We start from the raw sequence: 23,767 nt of genomic DNA on the forward strand, positions 1-23,767 counted from the left end.
GTACACAGGGAGAAAACTTCTGTTATTGTCTATCAAATAAGAAAGCTAGTGTACAATTATGTCCATTTGTAATGGATAAAAGCCAGACAGACTGAAAAAAAATCAAACATACAGGTAAGGAAGAAAATAAATCATAGCATTTTATGATACAAGCACCCCAGAAAAATAACATAAACAGGTAGAACAAATTTGGACATATAAGACAAAAATAATTTGACTAAAAATGTGTTGGAATGCTTTATATTTCATGTATGCTGTTGTTTTCTTTTTTGGATCCTCCAAGGTAGTGGCCTAAAATGAATTTACACAACAGCATTTCTGCTAAAAGACTTGGTTAGAAAACAGAATGCCAAACCTATACCAATAAATGATGTGTGACCAAGTGTTTTTTTTTTTTAATTTTTTATGTAAACTAGGCAGCTTACATTGAAGCCATGTGTATGGCAAAGAGAGCTTTCTGATGGCCACTTGCATCCTGTGGAAATGTGGGTCATTGGGTATCTGTTGTTGGTCTCATCAAATAAATGTCAAGCATGCAGAAGGCAGAGACCACATCTATCTCTTCATATCCCTGGAACAAGCAATGCTCAACACACAACAGAAGCTCAATAAGAAATTTCAATAAAGAAATATATCCCCCGTCCCATGTCGGTGAGAGCAGTCTGCTCCAGTAGCAACAGATTGTAAACTGAGAAATCAGGGGACTTGGATGGCTGTCCGGACTTATTTATAACATAGACGTCTGGATTAAATTATCCTTAAGATTTCTAACTCTAGAATTTTACCCCTTGTTTGTAGACATAAATTTAATCTGCATTATGAGAAATCAGTATTAAGATGTAATTACTTTTATAGGTTTTGATACTGGAATTTTCAATATCATGAAAGGAAGCTAAAGGCTAAAAAGCAGCAGCTTTGGAAAATTTTTTAATTCTTTTTCCCATTCACAAAATCATATTGCAAACCTGAAAGTAGAGATTGCACAGCCAGTGGTCCAGGTCCAAGCAAATCAAATCTTCAATTTTCCTGACGTTGTCGAGTTTCTGGTCATAATGTCCTCGGAGAAGTGGACACTTGAATTTTCCCTCCACTACATCCAAATTGCTATCATACAAAGGGAAAGTTGTCCAGCCCACAACTTGGTGGAGACGAGCATATTTCCCACGAAGGAGAATGAGTTCAAACAAGAAAGCGGCACCAGGTTTCACATCCTTCTTAGACGGGAGTACCTAGGACAGACATTAGGACAGGGGAAGATCACGATGCTTGTATTTAGAAACACATCACAGTCAGTGATGCCCACAGATAATTTAGAGTTTAAGAGTTGGTTTGTACTTTTACTGTTTGCTCTTAAAAACTCACCATTGGGTGCACTCACATAAATAAATGTTGCAGCGCAAGGTAATCGAGCAAACATACCACCATGAAAATATGACCCCAAAAAACAAGATAAATTTGACCCAGTTCAAGATTCTGCCCTTTATGAGCTTTAGGACTCAAACTTGTAAAATGTTAACTGAAGTGGTATATACTGTATTGTTGCTTGAACTGGTACCTCTTTGTATAACTATTTCTATCTTTTGTCTTATTGCTTTACTTGCCTGTCATTCATCTTTGTATCATTCAGGTAACCAGCACAAGTGCTTTGAACAGAAGAAATGCTTTTCTTAAAAAAAAAAAGAAAAGAAACTAATCCTGGGCATAATGATAGTCTGAATTAACTATTACAAGGTCTACCTCTTCAAAGAAATATAGTGTCCCATTTAATTTTGTGACTACTCTGTATATTTCAGTTGACACTATAATGCACATCACTGTATAAGCAATTTGTCAGTGCTAAATAAATAGTGTTAGGCATAAAGATGGATAGAATGATCAGATTGACCAAGCCATTGTTCACATCCCCAGACTAGAGATGGAGGCTATTCTCCAGCCTTTAAAAAAATTTTTAGGAAAGTGCAAGACATGAATAATCTTTTTTTAAAATAGAGTATAGCCTTCATTTTTTTTTAATTCTGTGTGAATAATTATAAATGGACAAAGATAGGGACCTGCCTAAGATTATTTTATAACAATACATTTAACCAAAATTATGTAGGCATATTTTATATGATTTATATAAATACTCCAAGACTTAGTTTATGTTTAAAATGAAGCAGAAGCATCTGTTGAAAAATGCCATAACCCTGTGGCAGCCGCTACTAAACCATTAACAGGATCAGGTTTCATTTAAACCAGATTTACCATTTTCTACAACAGCCCATGGGAGAGCTAAAAACATTATGCACAAATTACAGACAAAAGAGATTCTTAATCAAGCCATACTTTTCATTTGGTTAGATGGCTGTGAGTAACCCTCGTGATAAGAGAATAAAAGCTAAATGAGAAGGAGGAGGAAAAATGGGGTCAGAAACCTGTTTCTGACCATCGTTTAAAAATAAAGCTGAACTGCTGCTATTACAGTCATTTCATCAATTTTTGTCTCTGCATTTAGAAGTGAAAACTAATGTCCCTCTTATACTAACCTGATCTTACTCAGTGATATGTTCAAAATATTAATAGATTAAGTAAGAAGTTGACCAGTACTGACCCAATTCTATCATTAAGTTTCCTGTGGTCTTAGGCAAGTCACTTCTCTTTTTGTATCTAAGTTTCCATGCATTCAAATTTCCTCATCCATGAAAAAAAGAATATAAGCATCTTCCTCACAGAGTTGATGCAATTATCAATTTGGATAACAAATATTAAAATGTTCATAAAAATGTACGTAAATATTATTATTATTAATCTTATGACTTTATCCCAACTATTTCTATGCCTTAGATTATAGTTTATTTTAATAAAGAAGAAAAGAACATTTTAAGGTTGAAGATCATCTTTAAATACGTAAAACACTAGTACCATTTTGTGCATGAGAAACAGTTCAAGGCTACCAAACATAACCCAGTAACACCAGGCAGCACTGTGTCACCTGGAACAATGTAAATTAGAAACCAGTCTTTAGGCACAAAAGGATCTTCACTTCAGCCTATTTCACAAGATAGAGGTGTCACACGCAATTACCCTGACAGACCCCCCAAAAAATAAGTATTTGAACAAGACAAAACCTAGTCACTGATATTGACTGAAAAGGAGGGTAAAAGCCATATGTTATCAAACAGAGGAATTTATCTGACAACACTTGTCTTATTTATTCTTTTAGTGCCTTTCCCTTGCTGTATGTTGTAGGAGAGATCTTTTGCCCTGTAATGTGTAGGTTGGGACTCATTTTTTTCCTCTCTGGCAAGAAAGGATCACTAAGTTTCATTGTACCTCCCAGAGGAAGCTTTCCGCAAACCTCAGTATTTCCATAGCTGTCCTATGATGTGATGTTTCCATAGTTTTCTGTAGCTTTGTAATTGAATGCTATATAATAAAGGAAATAAATGGATCAGTCTCCTCCCAACTACCAATGCTATCTCATCATCAAAGTCCTGGTAACTGGAGGTCACAATTTCTTCGGAGTAGCTTTATTTTCTGAGTGCCATGAAGGGCATTCTTTTTTGAAGGAAGAGACATTAGAGAGCTGAACTTCATTGCATAACATAAGGGTAATGCGTTTGATCTTCCATATCAAAGAAGGTGAATGTGAAAGGAGAGTGGAGAACAAGCAGAAAAGAAACAAACAAGAATTTTGAAGTCTGAGGTCTGTACGGAGGATTGGAAGAGAAAGCAAAATTCCTTCCACTTGGACACCAAATACTTTTAAATTGAAGCAACTCAGAAAGGATTAAGGAAGTCTTACAAAATGATGAAAATGCGTATTGACGAAGTATTTTTCAATTGTCTGGATTTTCTGAAATATTTGGAAAGATTATTGTTTTCATACTCAGAAAAAAAGTTGACAAAGTAATTTCAAAAACAGAAGGTTTTCAAAGTTCTGCTTCTCCTTATGATGGAGATGGTCATAAATAACCGTAATTCTTACAGTAACAAGGAAAAAACTCCAGGTAAATTACAAAATTATGTATATTTTAAACACCTTGGGAAGCTGAGGACATGAAGCTTAGGGGAAACTAAATCTCAGAGAGCCTAACCCCTTCATATATGAGTTAAGACTAGAGGTAGCTTTTTTTTTTTTATCTTTATTGGAGTATAATTGCTTTACCATGGTGTGTTAGTTTCTGCTTTATAACAAAGTGAATCAGTTATACATACACATATATTCCCATATTTCTTCCCTCTTGCGTCTCCCTCCCTCCCACCCTCCCTATCCCACCCCTCCAGGTGGTCACAGAGCACCGAGCTGATCTCCCTGTGCTATGCGGCTACTTCCCACTAGCTATCTACCTTACGTTTGGTAGTGTATATATATGTCCATGCCTCTCTCTCGCTTTGTCACAGCTTACCCTTCCCCCTCCCCATATCCTCAAGTCCATTCTCTAATAGGTCTGTGTCTTTATTCCTGTCTTACCCCTAGGTTCTTCATGACATTTTTTTTCTTAAATTCCATATATATGTGTTAGCATATGGTATTTGTCTTTCTCTTTCTGACTTACTTCCCTCTGTATGACAGACTCTAGGTCTATCCACCTCATTACAAACAGCTCAATTTCATTCCTTTTTATGGCTGAGTAATATTCCATTGTATATATGTGCCACATCTTCTTTATCCATTCATCTGATGATGGACACTTAGATTGCTTCCATCTCCAGGCTATTGTAAATAGAGCTGCAATGAACATTGGGGTACATGACTCTTTTTGAATTATGGTTTTCTCAGGGTATATGCCCAGTAGTGGGATTGCTGGGTCGTATGGTAGCTCTATTTTTAGTTTTTTAAGGAACCTCCATACTGTTCTCCATAGTGGCTGTACCAATTCACATTCGCACCAGCAGTGCAAGAGTGTTCCCTTTTCTCCACACCCTCTCCAATATTTATTGTTTCTAAATTTTTTGATGATGGTCATTCTGACTGGTGTGAGATGATATCTCATTGTACTTTTGATTTGCATTTCTCTAATGATTAATGATGTTGAGCATTCTTTCATGTGTTTGTTGGCAGTCTGCATATCTTCTTTGGAGAAATGTCTATTTAGGTCTTCTGCCCATTTTTGGATTGGGTTGTTTGTTTTTTTGTTACTGAGCTGCATGAGCTGCTTGTAAATTTTGGAGATTACTCCCTTGTCAGTTGCTTCATTTGCAAATATTTTCTCCCATTCTGAGGGCTGTCTTTTCGTCTTGTTTATGGTTTCCTTTGCTGTGCAAAAGCTTCGAAGTTTCACTAGGTCCCATTTGTTTATTTTTGTTTTTATTTCCATTTCTTTAGGAGGTGGGTCAAAAAGGATCTTGCTGTGATTTAGGTCATAGACTGTTCTGCCTATGTTTCCCTCTAAGAGTTTGATAGTTGCTGGCCTTACATTTAGGTCTTTAATCCATTTTGAGCTTACTTTTGTGTATGGTGTTAGGGAGTGATCTAATCTCATACTTTTATATGTACCTGTCCAGTTCTCCCAGAACCACTTATTGAAGAGGCTGTCCTTTCTCCACTGTACATCCCTGCTTCCTTTGTCAAAGATAAGGTGACCATATGTGCATGGGTTTATCTCTGGGCTTTCTATCCTGTTCCATTGATCTATCTTTCTGTTTTTGTGCCATTATCACACTGTCTTGATTACTGTAGCTTTGTAGTATAGTCTGAAGTCAGGGAGCCTGATTCCTCCAGCTCCGTTTTTCATTCTAAAGACTGCTTTGGCTATTCGGGGTCTTTTGTGTTTCCATACAAATTGCGAAATTTTTTGTTCTAGTTCTGTGAAAAATGCCAGTGGTAGTTTGATAGGGATTGCATTGAATCTGTAGATTGCTTTGGGTAGAGTCATTTTCACAATGTTGATTCTGCCAATCCAGGAACATGGTATATCTCTCCATCTATTTGTATCATCTTTAATTTCTTTCATCAGTGTCTTATAATTTTCTGCATACAGGTCTTTTGTCTCCTTAGGTAGGTTTATTCCTAGATATTTTATTCTTTGTGTTGCAATGGTAAATGGGAGTGTTTTCTTGATTTCACTTTCAGATTTTTCATCATTCGTGTATAGGAATGCCAGAGATTTCTGTGCATTAATTTTGTATCCTGCTACTTTACCAAATTCATTGATTAGCTCTAGTAGTTTTCTGGTAGCATCTTTAGGATTCTCTATGTATAGTATCATGTCATCTGCAAACAGTGACAGCTTTACTTCTTCTTTTCCGATTTGGATTCCTTTTATTTCCTTTTCTTCTCTGATTGCTGTGGCTAAAACTTCCAAAACTATGTTGAATAAGAGTGGTGAGAGTGGGCAACCTTGTCTTCTTCCTGATCTTAGTGGAAATGCTTTCAGTTTTTCACCATTGAGGACAATGTTGGCTGTGGGTTTGTCATATACGGCCTTTATTATGTTGAGGGAAGTTCCCTCTATGCCTACTTTCTGAAGGGTTTTTATCATAAATGGGTGTTGAATTTTGTCGAAAGCTTTCTCTGCATCTATTGAGATGATCATATGGTTTTTCTCCTTCAATTTGTTAATATGGTGTATCACATTGATTGATTTGCATATATTGAAGAATCCTTGCATTCGTGGAATAAACCCCACTTGATTATGGTGTATGATCCGTTTAATGTGCTTTTGGGTTCTGTTTGCTAGTATTTTGTTGAGGACTTTTGCATCTATGTTCATCAGTGATATTGGCCTGTAGTTTTCTTTCTTTGTGACATCCTTGTCTGGTTTTGGTATCAGGGTGATGGTGGCCTCATAGGATGAGTTTGGGAGTGTTCCTCCCTCTGCTATATTTTGGAAGAGTTTGAGAAGGATAGGTGATAGCTCTTCTCTAAATGTTTGATAGAATTCGCCTGTGAAGCCATGTGGTCCTGGGCTTTTGCTTGTTGGAAGATTTTTAATCACAGTTTCAATTTCAGTGCTTGTGATTGGTCTGTTCATATTTTCTATTTCTTCCTGATTCAGTCTTGGCAGGTTGTGCATTTCTAAGAATTTGTCCATTTCTTCCAGGTTGTCCATTTTATTAGCATAGAGTTGCTTGTAGTAATCTCTCATGATCTTTTGTATTTCTGCAGTGTCAGTTGTTACTTCTCCTTTTTCATTTCTAGTTCTATTGATTTGAGTCTTCTCCCTTTTTTTCTTGATGAGGCTGGCTAATGGTTTATCAATTTTGTTTATTTCTCAAAGAACCAGCTTTTAGTTTTATTGATCTTTGCTATCGTTTCCTTCATTTCTTTTTCATTATTTCTGATCTGATTTTTATGATTTCTTTCCTTCTGCTAACTTTGGGGTTTTTTTGTTCTTCTTTCTCTAATTGCTTTAGGTGCAAGGTTAGGTTGTTTATTCGAGATGTTTCCTGTTTCATAAGGTAGGATTGTATTTCTATAAACTTCCCTCTTAGAACTGCTTTTCCTGCATCCCATAGATTTGGGGTCATTGTGTCTCCATTGTCATTTGTTTCTAGGTATTTTTTTATTTCCTCTTTGATTTCATCAGTGATCACTTCGTTATTAAGTAGTGTATTGTTTCGCTTCCATGTGTTTGTATTTTTTACAGATTTTTTCCTGTAATTGATATCTAGTCTCATAGTGTTGTGATCAGAAAAGATACTTGATACAATTTCAATTTTCTTAAATTTACCAAGCCTTGATTTGTGACCCAAGATATGATCTACCCTGGAGAATGTTCCATGAGCACTTGAGAAAAATGTGTATTCTGTTGTTTTTGGATGGAATGTCCTATAAATAACAATTAAGTCCATCTTGTTTAATGCATCATTTAAAGCTTGTGTTTCCTTATTTATTTTCACTTTGGATGATCTGTCCATTGGTTTAAGTGGGGTATTAAAGTCCTCTACTATGAATGTGTTACTGTCGATTTCCCCTTTTATGGCTGTTAGTATTTGCCTTATGTATTGAGGTGCTCCTATGCTGGGTGCATAAATATTAACAATTGTTATATCTTCTTCTTGGATTGATCCCTTGACCATTATGTAGTGTCCTTCTTTGTCTCTTCTAATAGTCTTTATTTTAAAGTCTATTTTGTCTGATATGAAAATTGCTACTCCAGCTTTCTTTTGGTTTCCATTTGCATGAAATATCTTTTTCCGTCCCCTTACTTTCAGTCTGTATGTGTCTCTAGGTCTGAAGTGGGTCTCTTGTAGACAGCAAATATATGGGTCTTGTTTTTGTATCCATTCAGCCAATCTGTGTCTTTTGGTGGGAGCATTTAGTCCATTTACATTTAAGGTAATTATCGATATGTATGTTCCTATTCCCATTTTCTTAATTGTTTTGGGTTCATTATTGTAGGTCTTTTCCTTCTCTTGTGTTTCTTGCCTAGAGAAGTTGTTGTAAAGCTGGTTTGGTGGTGCTGATCTCTCTCAGCTTTTGCTTGTCTGTAAAGATTTTAATTTCTCCATCAAATCTGAATGAGATCCTTGCTAGGTAGAGTAATCTTGGTGGCAGGTTTTCCTCCTTCATCACTTTAAATATGTCCTGCCAGTCCCTTCTGGCTTGCAGAGTTTCTGCTGAAAGATCAGCTCTTAACCTTATGGGGATTCCCTTGTGTGTTATTTGTTGTTTTTCCCTTGCTGCTTTTAATATGTTTTCTTTGTATTTAATTTATGACAGTTTGAATAAGATGTGTCTTGGCGTATTTCTCCTTGGATTTATCCTGTATGGGACTCTCTGTGCTTCCTGGACTTGATTAACTATTTCCTTTTCCATATTAGGGAAGTTTTCAACTATAATCTCTTCAAATATTTTTCCAGTCCCTTTCTTTTTCTCTTCTTCTTCTGGAAGCCCTATAATTTGAATGTTGGTGCATTTAATGTTGTCCCAGAGGTCTCTGAGACTGTCCTCAGTTCTTTTCATTCTTTTTTCTTTATTCTGCTCGCAGTAGTTATTTCCACTATTTTATCTTCCAGGTCACTTATCCATTCTTCTGCCTCAGTTATTCTGCTATTGATCCCATCCAGAGTATTTTTAATTTCATTTATTGTGTTGTTCATCGTTGTTTGTTTCATCTTTAGTTCTTCTAGGTCCTTGTCAAATGTTTCTTGCATTTTGTCTATTCTATTTCCAAGATTTTGGATCATCTTTACTATCATTATTCTGAATTCTTTTTCAGATAGACTGCCTATTTCCTCTTCATTTGTTAGGTCTGGTGGGTTTTTATCTTGTTCCTTCATCTACTGTGTGTTTTTCTGTCTTTTCATTTTGCTTATCTTACTGTGTTTGGGGTCTCCTTTTTGCAGGCTGCAGGTTCGTAGTTCCCATTGTTTTCGGTGTCTGTCCCCAGTGGCTAGGGTTGGTTCAGTGGGTTGTGTAGGCTTCCTGGAGGAGGGGGCTAGTGCCTGTGCTCTGGTGGATGAGGCTGGATCTTGTCTTTCTGGTGGGCAGGTCCACGTCTGGTGGTGTGTTTTGGGGTGTCTGTGGACTTATTATGATTTTAGGCAGCCTCTCTGCTAATGGGTGGGGTTGTGTTCCTGTCTTGCTAGTTGTTTGGCATAGGATGTCCAGCACTGTAGCTTGCTGGTCGTTGAGTGAAGCTGGGTGTTGGTGTTGAGATGGAGATCTCTGGGAGATTTTCGCCGTTTGATATTATGTGGAGCTGGGAGGTCTCTTGTGGACCAGTGTCGTGAAGTTGGCTCTCCCACCTCAGAGGCACAGCACTGACTCCTGGCTGCAGCAACAAGAGCCTTTCGTCCACACGGCTAAAAAGAGGAAAAGGGGAAAAAATCATAAATCTTGTTCTCAAAGTCCACCTCCTCAGTTTGGGATGATTTTTTGTCTATTCATGTATTCCACAGATGCAGGTACATCAAGTTGATTGTGGAGCTTTAATCCACTGCTTCTGAGGCTGCTGGGAGAGATTTCCCCTTCTCCTCTTTGTTCTCACAGCTCCCGGGGCTCAGCTTTGGATCTAGCCACGCCTCTGCGTGTAGGTCACCGGAGGGCATCTGTTCTTTGCTCAGACAGGACGGGGTTAAAGGAGCCGCTGATTTGGGGGCTCTGGCTCACTCAGGCTGGGGGGAGGGAGTGGCACGGAATGTGGGGCGGGCCTGCAGTGGCAGAGGCCAGCGTGACATTGCACCAGCCTGAGGCGCACCGTGCGTTCTCCTGGGGGAGTTGTCCCTGGATCCTGGGACCCTGGCAGTGGCGGGCTGCACAGGCTCTCCGGAAGTGGGGTGTGGAGAGTGACCTGTGCTCGCACACAGGCTTCTTGGTGGCGGCAGCAGCAGCCTTAGCATCTCCTGCCCGTCTCTGGGGTCCGCGCTTTTAGCCGCAGCTCACGCCTGTCTCTGGAGCTCCTTTAAGCAGCGCTCTGAATCCCCTCTCCTCGCGCACCAGGAAACAGAGGGAAGAAAAAGTCTCTTGCCTCTTTGGCAGCTCTAGACTTTTCCCCGGACTCCCTCCCGGCCAGCCGTGGCGCACTAACCCCCTTCAGGCTGTGTTCACGCCACCAGTCCTCTCCCTGCGCTCCGACCGAAGCCCGAGCCTCCTCTCGCAGCCCCGCCCACCCCAGCAGGTGAGCAGACAAGCCTCTCGGGCTGGTGAGTGCCGGTCAGCCCTGATCCTCTGTGCAGGAATCTCTCCGCTTTGCCCTCTGCACCCCTGTTGCTACTCTCTCCTCCGCGGCTCCGAAGCTTCCCCACCCCGTCACCCGCCGTCTCTGCCCGAGAAGGGGCTTCCTAGTGTGTGGACATCTTTCCTCCTTCACAGCTCCCTCCCACTGGTGCCGGTCCCGTCCCTATCCTTTTGTCTCTGTTTATTTTTTTTTCTTTTGCCCTAACCAGGTACGTGGGGAGTTTCTTGCCTTTTGGGAGATCTGAGATCTTCTGCCAGCGTTCAGTAGGTGTTCTGTAGTTGTTCCACGTGTAGATGTATTTCTGGTGTATCTGTGGGGAGGAAGGTGATCTCCGTGTCTTACTCTTCCGCCATCTTCCCGGAAGCCTCTAGAGGTAGCTTTACTCTCAGGGAACGGGTGAAGGAGTAGATCTGTCATTGGGTGAGAGACTTTGTAGGTAAAAGGAGAAATTGGCTAAAATTTTAACAGTCTTGGACTAATGTGGAAGGTCGAATACACATGAGCCCCAGACACCGAATGAGTCCTTACTATTTACAAATTCTCAATTTTAGGACTCTTATTCAGCAGCATGTGAGCAATTGGGTTCAGGCTGAAAGTCAAAAAGAGACCTTCCATGGCACAGAAATCTCAAGGCAGGGCTAGGGAGCAGAGTGGTTATGTGTTGCTTGGATACCAAGCCCAGCTGGAAGGAGGGATCTTTCACACCTGAAAACTTTTAAAACCAGTGGTGAATTAAAACTAATCAAAGCCACAACCTAACCCCAACTTAGCTTAACTCTAATCAGAACGATCACTCTAGCTGCCTGACAGAGGCTGCTTTTTTTGTGCGGGGTAAATATTTTCTACTTCAGTCTTTACAATTCATTTATACACAATATCTGGCATACAATACACAACTATGAGACATCCATAGAAGAAGGGAAATGTGATGCACAGATAAAAGAGAACAGTCAATGGAAACTGACCCACGGATGACTCAGATGTTAGACTTAACAAACAAATACTTTAAACAATCATTATAATTAGGATAAAGAAATAAGGAGAAAGATGGAAATAACCGGGGGAGGGAAGAAAATTTCAAGAGTGAACTTTAAAAATGTTTAGGGTACTTGAAATGAAAAATTCATTGAATGGGCTTAACAGTAGAAATGGACATGGTGGAAAAGGATAGACGACCTCTAGCAGAGGCCAGTAGGAAAGTCCCAACTGAAGCACAAAGGCAAAAATAATGAAAAAAGGGGGGAAAAAAAACCCCAACTGATCAGAGCATGTAAGATGTGTGGGACAGTAATAAACAATCTAAACACATGTAATTGGAGTCCTAAAAGGAAAAGAGAAAGACAATGGTGCAGAAAAACATGTGAAGAGATAGCGGCTGAGAATTTTCCAAAACTGATGAAAGACATCAACCCACGAAATCAGGGAATTCAGAAAATCCCAAAAAGAAAAAGGAAAAAGGAAACCTGGGCATATCATAGTCAAACCAATAAAATCAAAGATAAAACCTTAAAAATAAAGGGCTACCTATGATATTTAACAGAAAAGTTCATTATTGAATGTCAAAGGGTCATACTTTCCTTATCATGAAATCCAGAATTAATATAAAAATATTATCTATCATATGGAAAATTCTACTTCCTTTTTTTGTCCAGCTTTTTTGCCCTGCAACTCTGATCATAAAAAGTTACTTTTATCTCTGGCAGTGAACAAAATGTTACCAGAAACTTTGGTTCTACTTTTTGCTCCTTGGTAGGCTGTTTCTTGCCTGACGTCCTATCGTCACTTTATATTTATCATAAAACTTATAATTCTTCAGCATTGCATTAAAGACCCTAATGCTACCTCACTACAATCTAACTTTCTAGTTTTATTTTCTGTTAAACATATAGTTAAATATATGTTAAAATATGTAATACATAAACATGCAAATTAAATATGGTCAAATTTATTGACAATATATCTGTCTGCCTCTCTCTCTCTCTCTCTCTCTCTCTCTCACACACACACACACACACACACACACACACACACACACACACACACACACACACAGAGTCTACTATTTTCTCATGACAGCCTCTTCATCAGGACATACCTCTTCCTCCCCCAAGTTTTGCTCATTATAACCAAAGAATCTCGTGTCTTCAGTCTGGACAATATCTTTTAGGGCATAATTTCTAATCTCCAGGCTTTCAAACAGAAGTACAGGCAGAGATACTGGTGAGGCCCAGACATGAATTTGGAGACTTAAATGTTTTCATAACAATTACTAAGATATTCTAAGCTTTTTGAAGTTCTTAAAACTTAAAATAATAACAGTATTAACAAAAGACTCAGTGACCTCAGAAAAGGGCATTTTAAAAATTTTGTTGAGGAGTACAGACTATCTAATTAAAATACTGATTGTACATAGGCCACATAATTTAAGAAGCACTGCTATATTCAGTCCCTTGCTCAGTTAGAAATCTTTTCTGTACTACAGGGGATAGTTCAGTCTCTATCTGAACCCTACACTGATAGGAATGTTTGCCAATTCAAAAGGTAAACCAATTCCTTGTGAACAGCTATTTATTAGAAAGCTGCACTCCCTCCTCAGCAGTTATGGTGTCATAAGTGCTGTTCATCAAATATTTCCAGCTCTTCACCTTCTAAGCGTATAGTAGGATTGCATGTCCAAGCCCCGTTGTGGTTGGCTGGGTCCTTTGACTAGTTCTGGACAAGGACCTCTGAGTGGACAGAATATGTGTCACTTCTAGGCCAGGGCACTTATTATTGGTTCTAGATTCTCCAGAGTTTTCTTTCATTTTTCTCCTTTGCTACATTGACCAGTGACCAGTCTTTGACTTAGAATTAGAATGGGTAAAGCAGAGCCCCTAGCTGTCCTGAAGTAGACACATAGCTTGGGTGAAAAATAAGCTTCTGTTGAATTAAGCCACTGAAATACTGGGGGGTTTTGTTACCATAAAATAACCAAGATAATATTGACTGACTGCTCCTGCTTTGTATTGGCTCACATCCAGTCTTAGCTGTTCTATAAACATGATTATTATACCACAATAGCTTCAGAGCCATATTCTAAGTCATTGGATATAAAGTCAAAAACCTAGCGGTTCTTTGCCCAGCATCATGATAAAACCAACTGTAGAGGAAAACGCAAATACTCACGTAATCTGCACTACAGTGGATAAACAGAATACCCAACAATGCTTCAGTTGTTTGTGGTAAGACTACAGTGACGCTGCTTGGATATTCTTTGCTTGGAATTCCTATAAATGCATCTTAAATGCTTTTGACTTTATATATAGTTTACCTCAGTCCTAATTGTTCAATCCTGCCGTGTTTAATTGCTTCTCTGATTTAAAAGGGAAGCTGTATGTCCTCATGGGTTAAAAGCATGGGCTTTGGCATCAGACAAATGTTAAGATCAAATCCCAATGTAACACTCCAGTAAGTAACCTATCATTTTGGGACAGATCTTTGTTTCACCATTTATGAAGTGCTGGTGGTGGAGGTGGAAAGGGTGGGAAAGGAAGGACAGTGGTGATGAAGGGAAGGTGGCAATTTGGGAGAATGGGAAATGAACAAAATGGTGTCTTCTGGGACTAATATTCTGTAGGGAATAAGCATAGTTAAGGAATTAAATAAATATACTTAATTTGCATTAGAAAATAGCAAAGTGTTCTTTCTGAAGCAAACAACTCTGGACAGATGACTGGGAATTGAAGCCACAGCACAGTGTAATCTAGGTTATCCAGTGAGAGTTTAATAATACCATTATTTTCCTTTCCATTCCCTTAGCCAAGATAAATAAACAGACATATTAGCTCTAATTCCCAGTCTTTCTGCTGCGGGATGAAAGAAAGTAATTATTCTTGGAAACTTATCTTGGTCTAGGGATCAAGGACAGAGGGTGGTAACAGCTATAACTATCATATCTTCTGAATAGAAGAAGAGAGAAAACCTTACACCTACGCCATTGGAAAACCAGTGTTCTCATGTGCAAATGTAACAGTTCCAGTTCCCTGTTTTAGAAATTAATTTTTTGAGTTCCTTAAACCTAACAGTAGAGCATCAACCATTAACATGTATCAAAAGCTCACTAAATGCAAGGTACTTTTTAAATCACTTTATCCTTATGAACACAATCACCACAGTAATCCTATGAAGTTGATTCTATTATAGCTCCATTTGACCAATGACACAACTGAGGCAAAGAGAGCTGGCCCAAGGTCACACAGAAAATAGGTGTAGAGGGTAGAGCTGGGATTTGATTCCTGGCCATGTGCTCCAGAGTCATTCATGCCATGCTTCCGAAATGTTGGAGGTGAACATCAGACAGCCTACCTTGGATTTCTGATGAAGAAGCTTAAGACCATCCCTCTACACCCTATTTCCTACTTCTCCTTATACAGGCTGAGGAGCTGGGCTCCTTCCCACGTTTCTCTGTATTCAGCCTGTTTTCTTCTTAATTGCTCCCACTGAGTTCAGGCATCAAAAGTAGACACAGAACTTACCAAGAGAAAACGTCTCCAACAAAACTCCATCATTAGCATCCCGAAAAACTCCATCATCCAGCATCCTTAAAGAATGAATCTCTCTGACTATATACACATATATATGCATAAAACCAAATCACATTGCTGTACACCTAAAACTAACACAACAATGTAAATCAACTATACTTTAATAAAAAGTAAAATAATTTTTTAAAAAATGAGTCTTTCTGAGGGCTAGATTCATCAGATAGCTTACAAATTAGTAAATCTGAATAACAATCTTCCTAAAATGAGGGCACAAGTCTATGATCTCTCAAACTTACAGTCCCTGAATTGAATTTTGTGATTTCTCAACAAAGAATTTAATTATTTAAGAAACCTCTACAATCATACGATGATGTCCTCAAGGACGTCATCTAGCAGTCACCCAAATTTGATTTGTGTAAGAATTTTACCCAAAGGAGTTTATTAAAAATGCAGATTTCTAGGCCCATTCTCATCCTTTAGTCAGTAAGTCTGGGGTGAAGCTCAGGAATTTGAATTTCTACAGGCATGTCTAGGTAATGGTGATTCACGTGGTCCTTCAGACCACACTTTGAGAATCATCGTCCAATATGGATGCCAAGACAAGACAGGTTTGTGTGTCCTTGATCATATGTCTAATTGACTTCATAGCTTAGGGCAGCCACATTTCTGTCTAAAATCAAACTGATTCATACCTGAATAATTACTGGCTAAAAAATATGGCCTTTCCACCATTTTCCATCAAACATGACTGAAATCAAGAGGAAATATATGGCATGTCATCTCATTACATCGCAATTCCATTACCTGACCTCAACCTCAATGTGTCATAACTCATCTCTTCACATGCTACTCAAATGTTCAACTAAGAATATTTCACTCTAGGGAGATGGCAAAATCTAATTGAATATTTTAATTTAGAAAATTCAGTTCTGGGATTTCTCCCCCTACCCCCTCCCCCTTTTTTTTCTTTTTTTGAAGTGAAAACAAAAGTTGAATTTTCAGTTTTTCCTTGTTAGGCAAAAGATAGATTTTTCCCTTCTTTGTCCCTGAGAGTTGAAGACACTGGGGAAAAATTGGGCACAGCCCATTACTTTTACAAACCCCAGTGACTGAGCCTCAATGCACAAAAAGATGGCATTTCTGAACATCTGCAGCATGATTAGATCAAAGACCAACAAATTAACCACAAATGGTTTTACAAGGAACAGGCAAATACATCATTTGGAAAGGATAAAACTTTTGGCAATAATTGCTAATCAACACTTTCCCTTTGGGAAACCCACATTGTACCAAAGATATCTGGCAATGTATTAACGCCTGTGCAGCGTTTTACATTTTACAAAGCTCTTACATGCACAATATAACATTTGATCTGCGTGTCAATGTAGTTAATATTAGCCCATTTTACAGGTGATTGAAAACAAGCTTTTAAAAAGTAATGATTTGTTCATGTTTTCCCAGCTACTAAATTATCGATTTGACTATGTCAAAAGCCATATCCAACTTCAGGACTTCCCTCTGTTCATTCATTCATTCAGTCAGTCATTCATTCATACACCTTTATTAAATGCCCATTTGTACTTAAGCACCATTTTTGGCACTAAGGATAAAAAAAAATTAAATCAGCTCTTCTTCTTGAGCTACAATCTGGTAGTGGAGGGGATAAGCAATAAACAAATAAGACAATATCAATAGTGATAAATGCTCTAATTTATCACTAGTGATATCGAAACAATAAAAATAAATTACAGACGTACTAGAAAATGACCAGAGGAGGAGCTATTCTGTTAAGAAAATGTTGTCTCGGGAAGGGACACTTAACCTGGGACCAGCAGTGTCAAGGTTTGAGGAGGAACCCCACTAGGCAGGAAGCCACAACTAACGCAGCCTTGTAATAAGAATGAGCTTGGTCTGTTCAAAGAACAGAAAGTGAGTCTCAAATGAAATACAAAAGCAGAAAAGTCACATGAAATAAATTAGAAAGGGGGATAGAGGCCCGATCACGTAGGGCTTGGAGGCCCAGGTAAGGAATTTGGATTTTATTCTAAATGTAATGGAGAGCTACTAGGAGAGCTTAAGCAGAGGCTTGACATGCTCTGATTGGCAGTTTACTAGATTGACCTTTATTGGTCCTTGAGTTTAGTGATTTTTTGTTTGTTTGAACCCGAATTCTTTTCCTGCCACCACTATAAGCTTTGAGAGCCCCGTCAGTTCAAAGTCATTGAGTACTGCTTGGTACACCTATGAGGCAGATGGATAGGAAAAGATAGCCAGCCCTGTTCTTTGCAATTACCAGGCCATGTGACCTTGGAGAAATTCTTTACCCTAGTCAGCCCTTTGCGACTTCACTCGACGTTCATGGGAGAATTAGTGCCTTAAAAGTCATTGTAAAGCATTTTGTATAGATGTTGAAATATTAAAACCTATTCCCTCTGAATGTGAGTGAGTTCAAATATAGAAGCAAGTTCCTCCTCTTTAGAGAATTCAAAATGATTTGATTGTTGAATTGCATGCAAAGTGAACAAGAACGACTATTTTGTAACTAGGGCATTCTTAACCCTGAATAAATCAGATGTGAACAGATGTAGAGAACAGACACAAAGGACAAAGTTGGATTTATGGCATTTTGAAAGCAGTTCCAATAAAATAAAGAATGTTAATCTGCATAAAACACCAAGTTTTAAAAAGTTAAAACATTTTTCAACTATAAAGTAGAAATCAGTTGTCTATTTGAAGTCTGAAATGTGAGTCTTTTGAATTTTTAGATCTATTCATTCATTTAAAAATATTTATTAAGACAGCCACAGTTCTAGGTGCCAGAGATTCAGCAGTGAACAAAATAGACCCCAGTTCTTGCGCTCAAGAAGCTTACATTTTAGTGCTGGCAAATATGTTTGAGGGACCACCTGTCAATATTATGTAATACGGCAGCCTCATTCCCAAACGAGACTGGTAAAAATGACTTGATTATTGAATTGAATGCAGAGTGAACGACAACTACTGATTTGTAACTAGGGCACTCAACTCTGAGTAAATCAGATGTGAACAGATGTAGAAAACCGACACAAAGGACAGAAGAAGAGACAGAAAGAGCGAGGGATTTGGCTTTAGAAATGGAAATAAACCTGGTAAAAATACAAAGAAAAATTAAAGGAATCGATGAGTAGTTTACAGATTTGAAAAACCAACATATCAGTTCTTGCCATTTTCTGTAGGGTAGTTTGTGAACCTCGGTGTTTGGACTGTGGGCTCCAATCTCAGCTTCAAACTTCTGGTCAAGTTCTCATCTCTAAAACCTCAGTTTCTCTAATCTGCAAAATGGGATTAACAATAGATTGCTCTGTGTGAAATTTGCACTGATCGTGTGTATTAAACACATAGTGATGAAACTGGCACAGTTCAGGCACTCAATACACATTTTCTTCCTCTCTGCCAGAGACTATGAGACAATGAGAGCATGACTTTTTGCACTGATGGCCCTGAAACCCCTCACATCACTCAGTAACAAGAAGTAGAGGCAAAAAAGCATCCAATAAATTTAATGGAAACTGAGTTTTCTTAGAGGGAGAAATCAAGAATGGATTAAAATGATACTTCTTGAAGGCATGTTTTGGAGGGCTGGAGAAATCTAACAGAGAGAGGGAAAAGAAGAGAACATGCTACATGGAGAATTATTATTATAATGAAAAACTAATTATAGCCACCAGTTATTTCCTACATGCAACCCGCTATGCTAAGCAATCTATACGTCACATTATTTAATGCTCAGAAAGTGTCTATGAATAAGGTAACAGATTCCCATTTTACAAATGAAAGAACTGAGGCGAGGAAGATTAGGTAATTTTCCTAAAGTGATGAATGCAAAGTAAGTAGCAGAAGCAGACCACTGTTAAAAACAGCATATGCCCAGGGACCACTCACACCACTCAGGAGAAGCCATTTACAATCAGGACTCTCACAAGTCTGGGGGAATCCTTGACCAGCGGAAGTGACCATTTCAAATACTGACCCAAAGGGCTTCCTCCACTGACATAATGGCAAACTTTTTAAAGCCACATGATATAATATACTCCAGGGCTATTCACTATGAATGGTAATAATCAATAAAAGCAATCAAGCTCTAGTTTTCCTAAGACCACTCCTTCCAAGGAGTTATTAAAATCATTTCAATTCTTTGATATTAAATGTCACACAGAAAATAACCTCTTGCAAAATGTTGGGTTCATCATATTTTAAGAATTAATACTTTAGGTCATTTTAATCAGTTTCTGATATATGCAGTTTTCAGAAGGCACTTCAGGGAAGAACACTGGGGCCGTGACTAATAATGACAAGAATATGAACTATATTCTTCATATACATATTGGAATCAGAACATTACTGAAGTACTTTACCATCTTAAGTATTTAGGAAGCTTTAAATAAAAAATAAATTTGCCTATTTCACTGAAATTGAGCATCCTTTTGTCAGGCATAAAACTTCAAACTTATTAATTTCATGGCTATATTTTAAAATGGGTGCCAGTACCAGCTAGATGACTGCATGATAAGTGTCTTAAAAGTTCAAGAAAAGGCACTAAATTTTTCACAGTATTTGTGTTTCATTCTCAGTGTAATAAAAATATGCCACCCTTTTAATAATGAATAATAGATTCTCAGTTTGATTTACCTGCATGGATTAAATGTCATGTTTGAAAAGTTGCTATTTTATTCATATTGGATTTCCCTCCAGTAAAACAAAAATGGTGCCCATCTACTACTATAATAATGATACCTTGCCACGCTGATGTATAAATAGTAACTGGTTGATATACTTCTTAAAATTCTATAGAACCATGAAAGAGTCCGATAACACAGTGAGTTTAAGTCAGGTTTTCTCTGGAGCTTCTGAGGTGCCTATATGTGCCATTCAATTAGCCAAAACCCACTACAGTAGGGGAGCCTTATTTCTTTTTTTCTTTTTGGCTGTGCTGTACAGCATGTGGGATCTTGGTTCCCCAACCAGGGATCGAACCCGCGTCCCCTGCATTGGAAGCGCGGAGTCTTAACCACTGGATTGCCAGAGAAGTCCCTAGTCCTTATCTCAATGATGCCAAATTTATGTATTGAATTCTAAAAGGTTGAAGCAAATTGTTGCTTCTTCTTTCCCACTGAATAAAAGGACAATTCATTGTCACCAGTCCTTCATGAGCCCCTCTATTACTTTTTCAGGACCACCATAGCAAAGTACTACTGACTGGATGACTTTAACAATAAGAATTTATTTTCTCACAGTTCTGGAACTGGACATCCAAGATCAAGGTGTCGGCAGGATTGGTTTCTTCTGAGGCCTCTCTCCTTGGTTTGTCTCCCTGTGTCCCCACATGGTCTTCCCTCTGTGTGTGTCTGTGTCAATCTCCTCTTCTTTAAGGACACAAGTCAGATTAGATTAGGGCCCACCCCAATGTCCTCATTTTAACCTTACCTCTTTAAAGACCCTGTCTCCAAACTTAGTCACATTCTGAGGTACTGGGATTTAGGGCCTCAGCCTATGAATTTGGGGGGAACACAGTTCAGTCCATAACAGCCCCCCTATTTATCCACTTCCATCTCCCACATCTCCTTTTTCACATACACGCAGCATAACTAAAGGACAAGACATTGCACACAGGACTCAAATGCCTTTTGGGTGAACCAACTCTGAATTTAGCCACATAATGATTCTTTTTCCTTAAGCACACGAGGTTATATTTGCAGAAGCTACCCAAGCAATTTAAAAAGACAGCCCTGACTTTATTTCTTCAACTCTCGATATAGTTCTTGGTCACAGAAGGGGCTAAATAAGTTCTTCAGTTATCTATTGCTGCATAACAAACTACTCCAAAATTCAGTGACTTGAAACGACATTTTTCTATATCTCCCCATCACGTAGATCAGAAAATCAGAGATGAGTCAGCAGAGTAGCTCATCTGCTCCATGGGGCATTGGCTGGGGCCACTTGGTGCCACTCTTCTACTACCTGTATTTTTTCCCTAAGTTTGAAGTGATTATGTATTTATTCATCAACTCCACTTCTCCTTTGCATAGTTAGACAGCTATGACTAATAAAGTGAAGGTAAGTGTGAACTCAGTTAATGTGGTCCCAGAACAGGAGCACGTGCTTGTTGAGAAACTATACTTTTACTTGTAGTTTTTTTAATTCTCTGATTTTCTTAACAAAGAGCTTAAGTTGTCTTCTGTAATCAGAAAGGCCAATACAGCTATTTTTCACTTGAAAGTATCAAAAATCATCTGGAGAAATATAAAGAATCATCATATTTGAACATCTCCATCTTACAATACAGGAAAATGGATGTTAAAGTGTGGAAATGTTTGGGACAAAGTCCAAATGATAGTATCAGAAGTAGGACCATGGGTGTTTGGAGGGCTATTACCTTGGGCTTACCAATCGATATATCTGCTGCCTCACTTGGAGGTTTATCAAACCCTATAAGCAAACTTTTCACCTTAACCTTCAATTGTTTGCCTCCTGGTCCAGCTTGATACCAAAGAGAAGCCACCTTTGATGCTATAACATTGTACCCTCATTCCAAGCTCCATTAAGAATGTAACCTTACAGACGTCTAATGCAGACATTTCCTCAGCAGACTCAGTGTTTCTCCTGTAACGAAGACTTGCCCTTTCATTTGGGCAATACCTTCTCTGTCCTTCCTGTCTGTGTAGGAATAGCTGACATCTCTCCTCGGTTAACATTGGTAAGATGTCCTGCACTCTCAAACAACCATATGAAGCCAGCTTCTCCTGTTCATGGAGAAATGACCCTGTCTTAGGCTTGTACGTGAAAAGAAATGATGTAAATATCTTAGATGCCCCTATATCAGTTACATACAAAAGCACATCTGTGTTTTTGTGTGTGTATTCCTATTCCTATTGGAAAATGACATTTCTTTAAACCTTGCTGCTGTACCTGTCAGTCTCCCACAGACTGCTAGCAGAGTGGCTGGCAGGCAGAATTGTGTGGTTAGTGGAAAAAGTTGCCAGAACCCAGTGGAATGAACAGAACTTTGAGCAACAGCATTTTCATTCTGAAATCAAACAGCGTCAGATGACTTCTCTTTCCTGTCAAGTTCTAGAGTGCTTTTCTTGTTTTTGTTTCTGTCCTGAATTTTTTGTACTTTTCTTACATGCACTGAATGTGGAACACCCTAGTAGATTTCTCTGGGGATCCAGGATTTTGCTAGGTGATACCAAGGGATGGATATAATTCAGCGGCATTTTCTCAGGCTCTTAAAGAATACATTTTCCTTGGCTGTGGCGGGAAGTAATTATTTTGGTTTGTTTGCTTCTGACACAGGGAAAGAAAATTTGGGGTTGTTATTTCACCTATTCCAAGATACTTTTTGTTCTGTTTGGCAGGAAGGGGAAAATGCCTTTCAGTGTTTGAGGAACAACCGGCCTCTGCTTTCTCCTACGGACTTGATGCGCTTTTCAACACTGTGAACAGTTTTGGGCAACATCCGTCTCTTAGTGGTTTTGCTCCCTGTCCCTGAAGACATTCTTTTTACTTTTATTTTTAATTTATTAAGTTTTTTTGCGGTACATGGGCCTCTCACTGCTGTGGCCTCTCCCGTTGCGGAGCACAGGCTCCGGACCCGCAGGCTCAGCGGCCATGGCTCACGGGCCCAGCCGCTCCGCTGCATGTGGGATCCTCCCGGACCAGGGCACAAACCCGTGTCCCCTGCATCGGCAGGCGGACTCTCAACCACTGCGCCGCCAGGGAAGCCCCTGAAGACATTCTTGATGCAGCTCTTCATCCTCTAATCCCTCCTGGCATTCAACCTGTAGCACTCTCTGTTAAGATTATTCATCAACATGCATGGAATATGCTCAAAGCTAACATAGCAATATACGTGGCTTCTGCACTCAGAGTTCACGCCTCTATGGGGGGAGCTGGGGATGGGCATCTAAACCAATAATAACAATAAAAAGAACATTATATAGTGCTTTTCAATGTAAAAGAGCTATTTATGCAGATGGCTCTAGATAGCAAGCTCTTCGAATGCTATATTTGGTAGCCTAGCTCCAAGATTTAAAATGGTAGGTGCTTAATTAAAATGTACCAAAAGAATGTAGTTGCCCATTAAATACAGATTAGACCTTTTTTAAAATTATTAACTAAAATCTTAGCTAGCACCACATTCCTGAAATTTCTCTGATATAAGTAGTGAAAACCAAGATATCATGTCAGGGGCTGAATTACATCTGCTGCCCTCGTGTCACTTGTCCTCAAAGTCTGGTTCTATGGGGACAGTGGGCTCCCCCAGGGGGTAAGTCCTCTCCATACCCACCCCTGACTAACGCCTCTCACATGTATCTCACACATCTTAACAAGGTGTTTGGGATCATTTGTTAGAGAAGAAATTGTTAACCACCATTGTTCTCAAGCAAAGGTTAATTCAAAAGTTGTTCAAGATATAAGCATTCATCATATATATTAAAATGAAAGTCCCCTGGTAAGCATTTATGGGCTTCTCCATCAAAGAGACAGAATAATTATAACAATAATAACCACAGAAGCTTCTGAATTCTTACTATGTATTGACAGTGTGTATTTCCACAATCATCTCAGTCATTTTTTGTAATGCTTCTGATAGGCAGA

The 23,767-nt window shown here is 38.8% G+C and overlaps 1 protein-coding gene across 1 annotated transcript in view; it reads right to left on the reverse strand.

Annotated features, from left to right (window-relative positions):
- LOC101338462 (uncharacterized) overlaps positions 1-23,767 on the reverse strand; it is a gene marked incomplete at its 5' end in the record, with an annotated part of 197,001 nt that overhangs the window by 109,359 nt on the left and 63,875 nt on the right. Inside the window, one exon of the mRNA XM_033863641.1 lies at positions 966-1,229. Coding sequence (XP_033719532.1) covers positions 966-1,229 — 264 coding nt within the window. The remainder of the gene's footprint in view (positions 1-965; positions 1,230-23,767) is intronic.

This window comes from Tursiops truncatus, chromosome 10 (genome assembly GCF_011762595.2).
Source record: "Tursiops truncatus isolate mTurTru1 chromosome 10, mTurTru1.mat.Y, whole genome shotgun sequence".
Classification (NCBI taxonomy): domain Eukaryota; kingdom Metazoa; phylum Chordata; class Mammalia; order Artiodactyla; family Delphinidae; genus Tursiops; species Tursiops truncatus.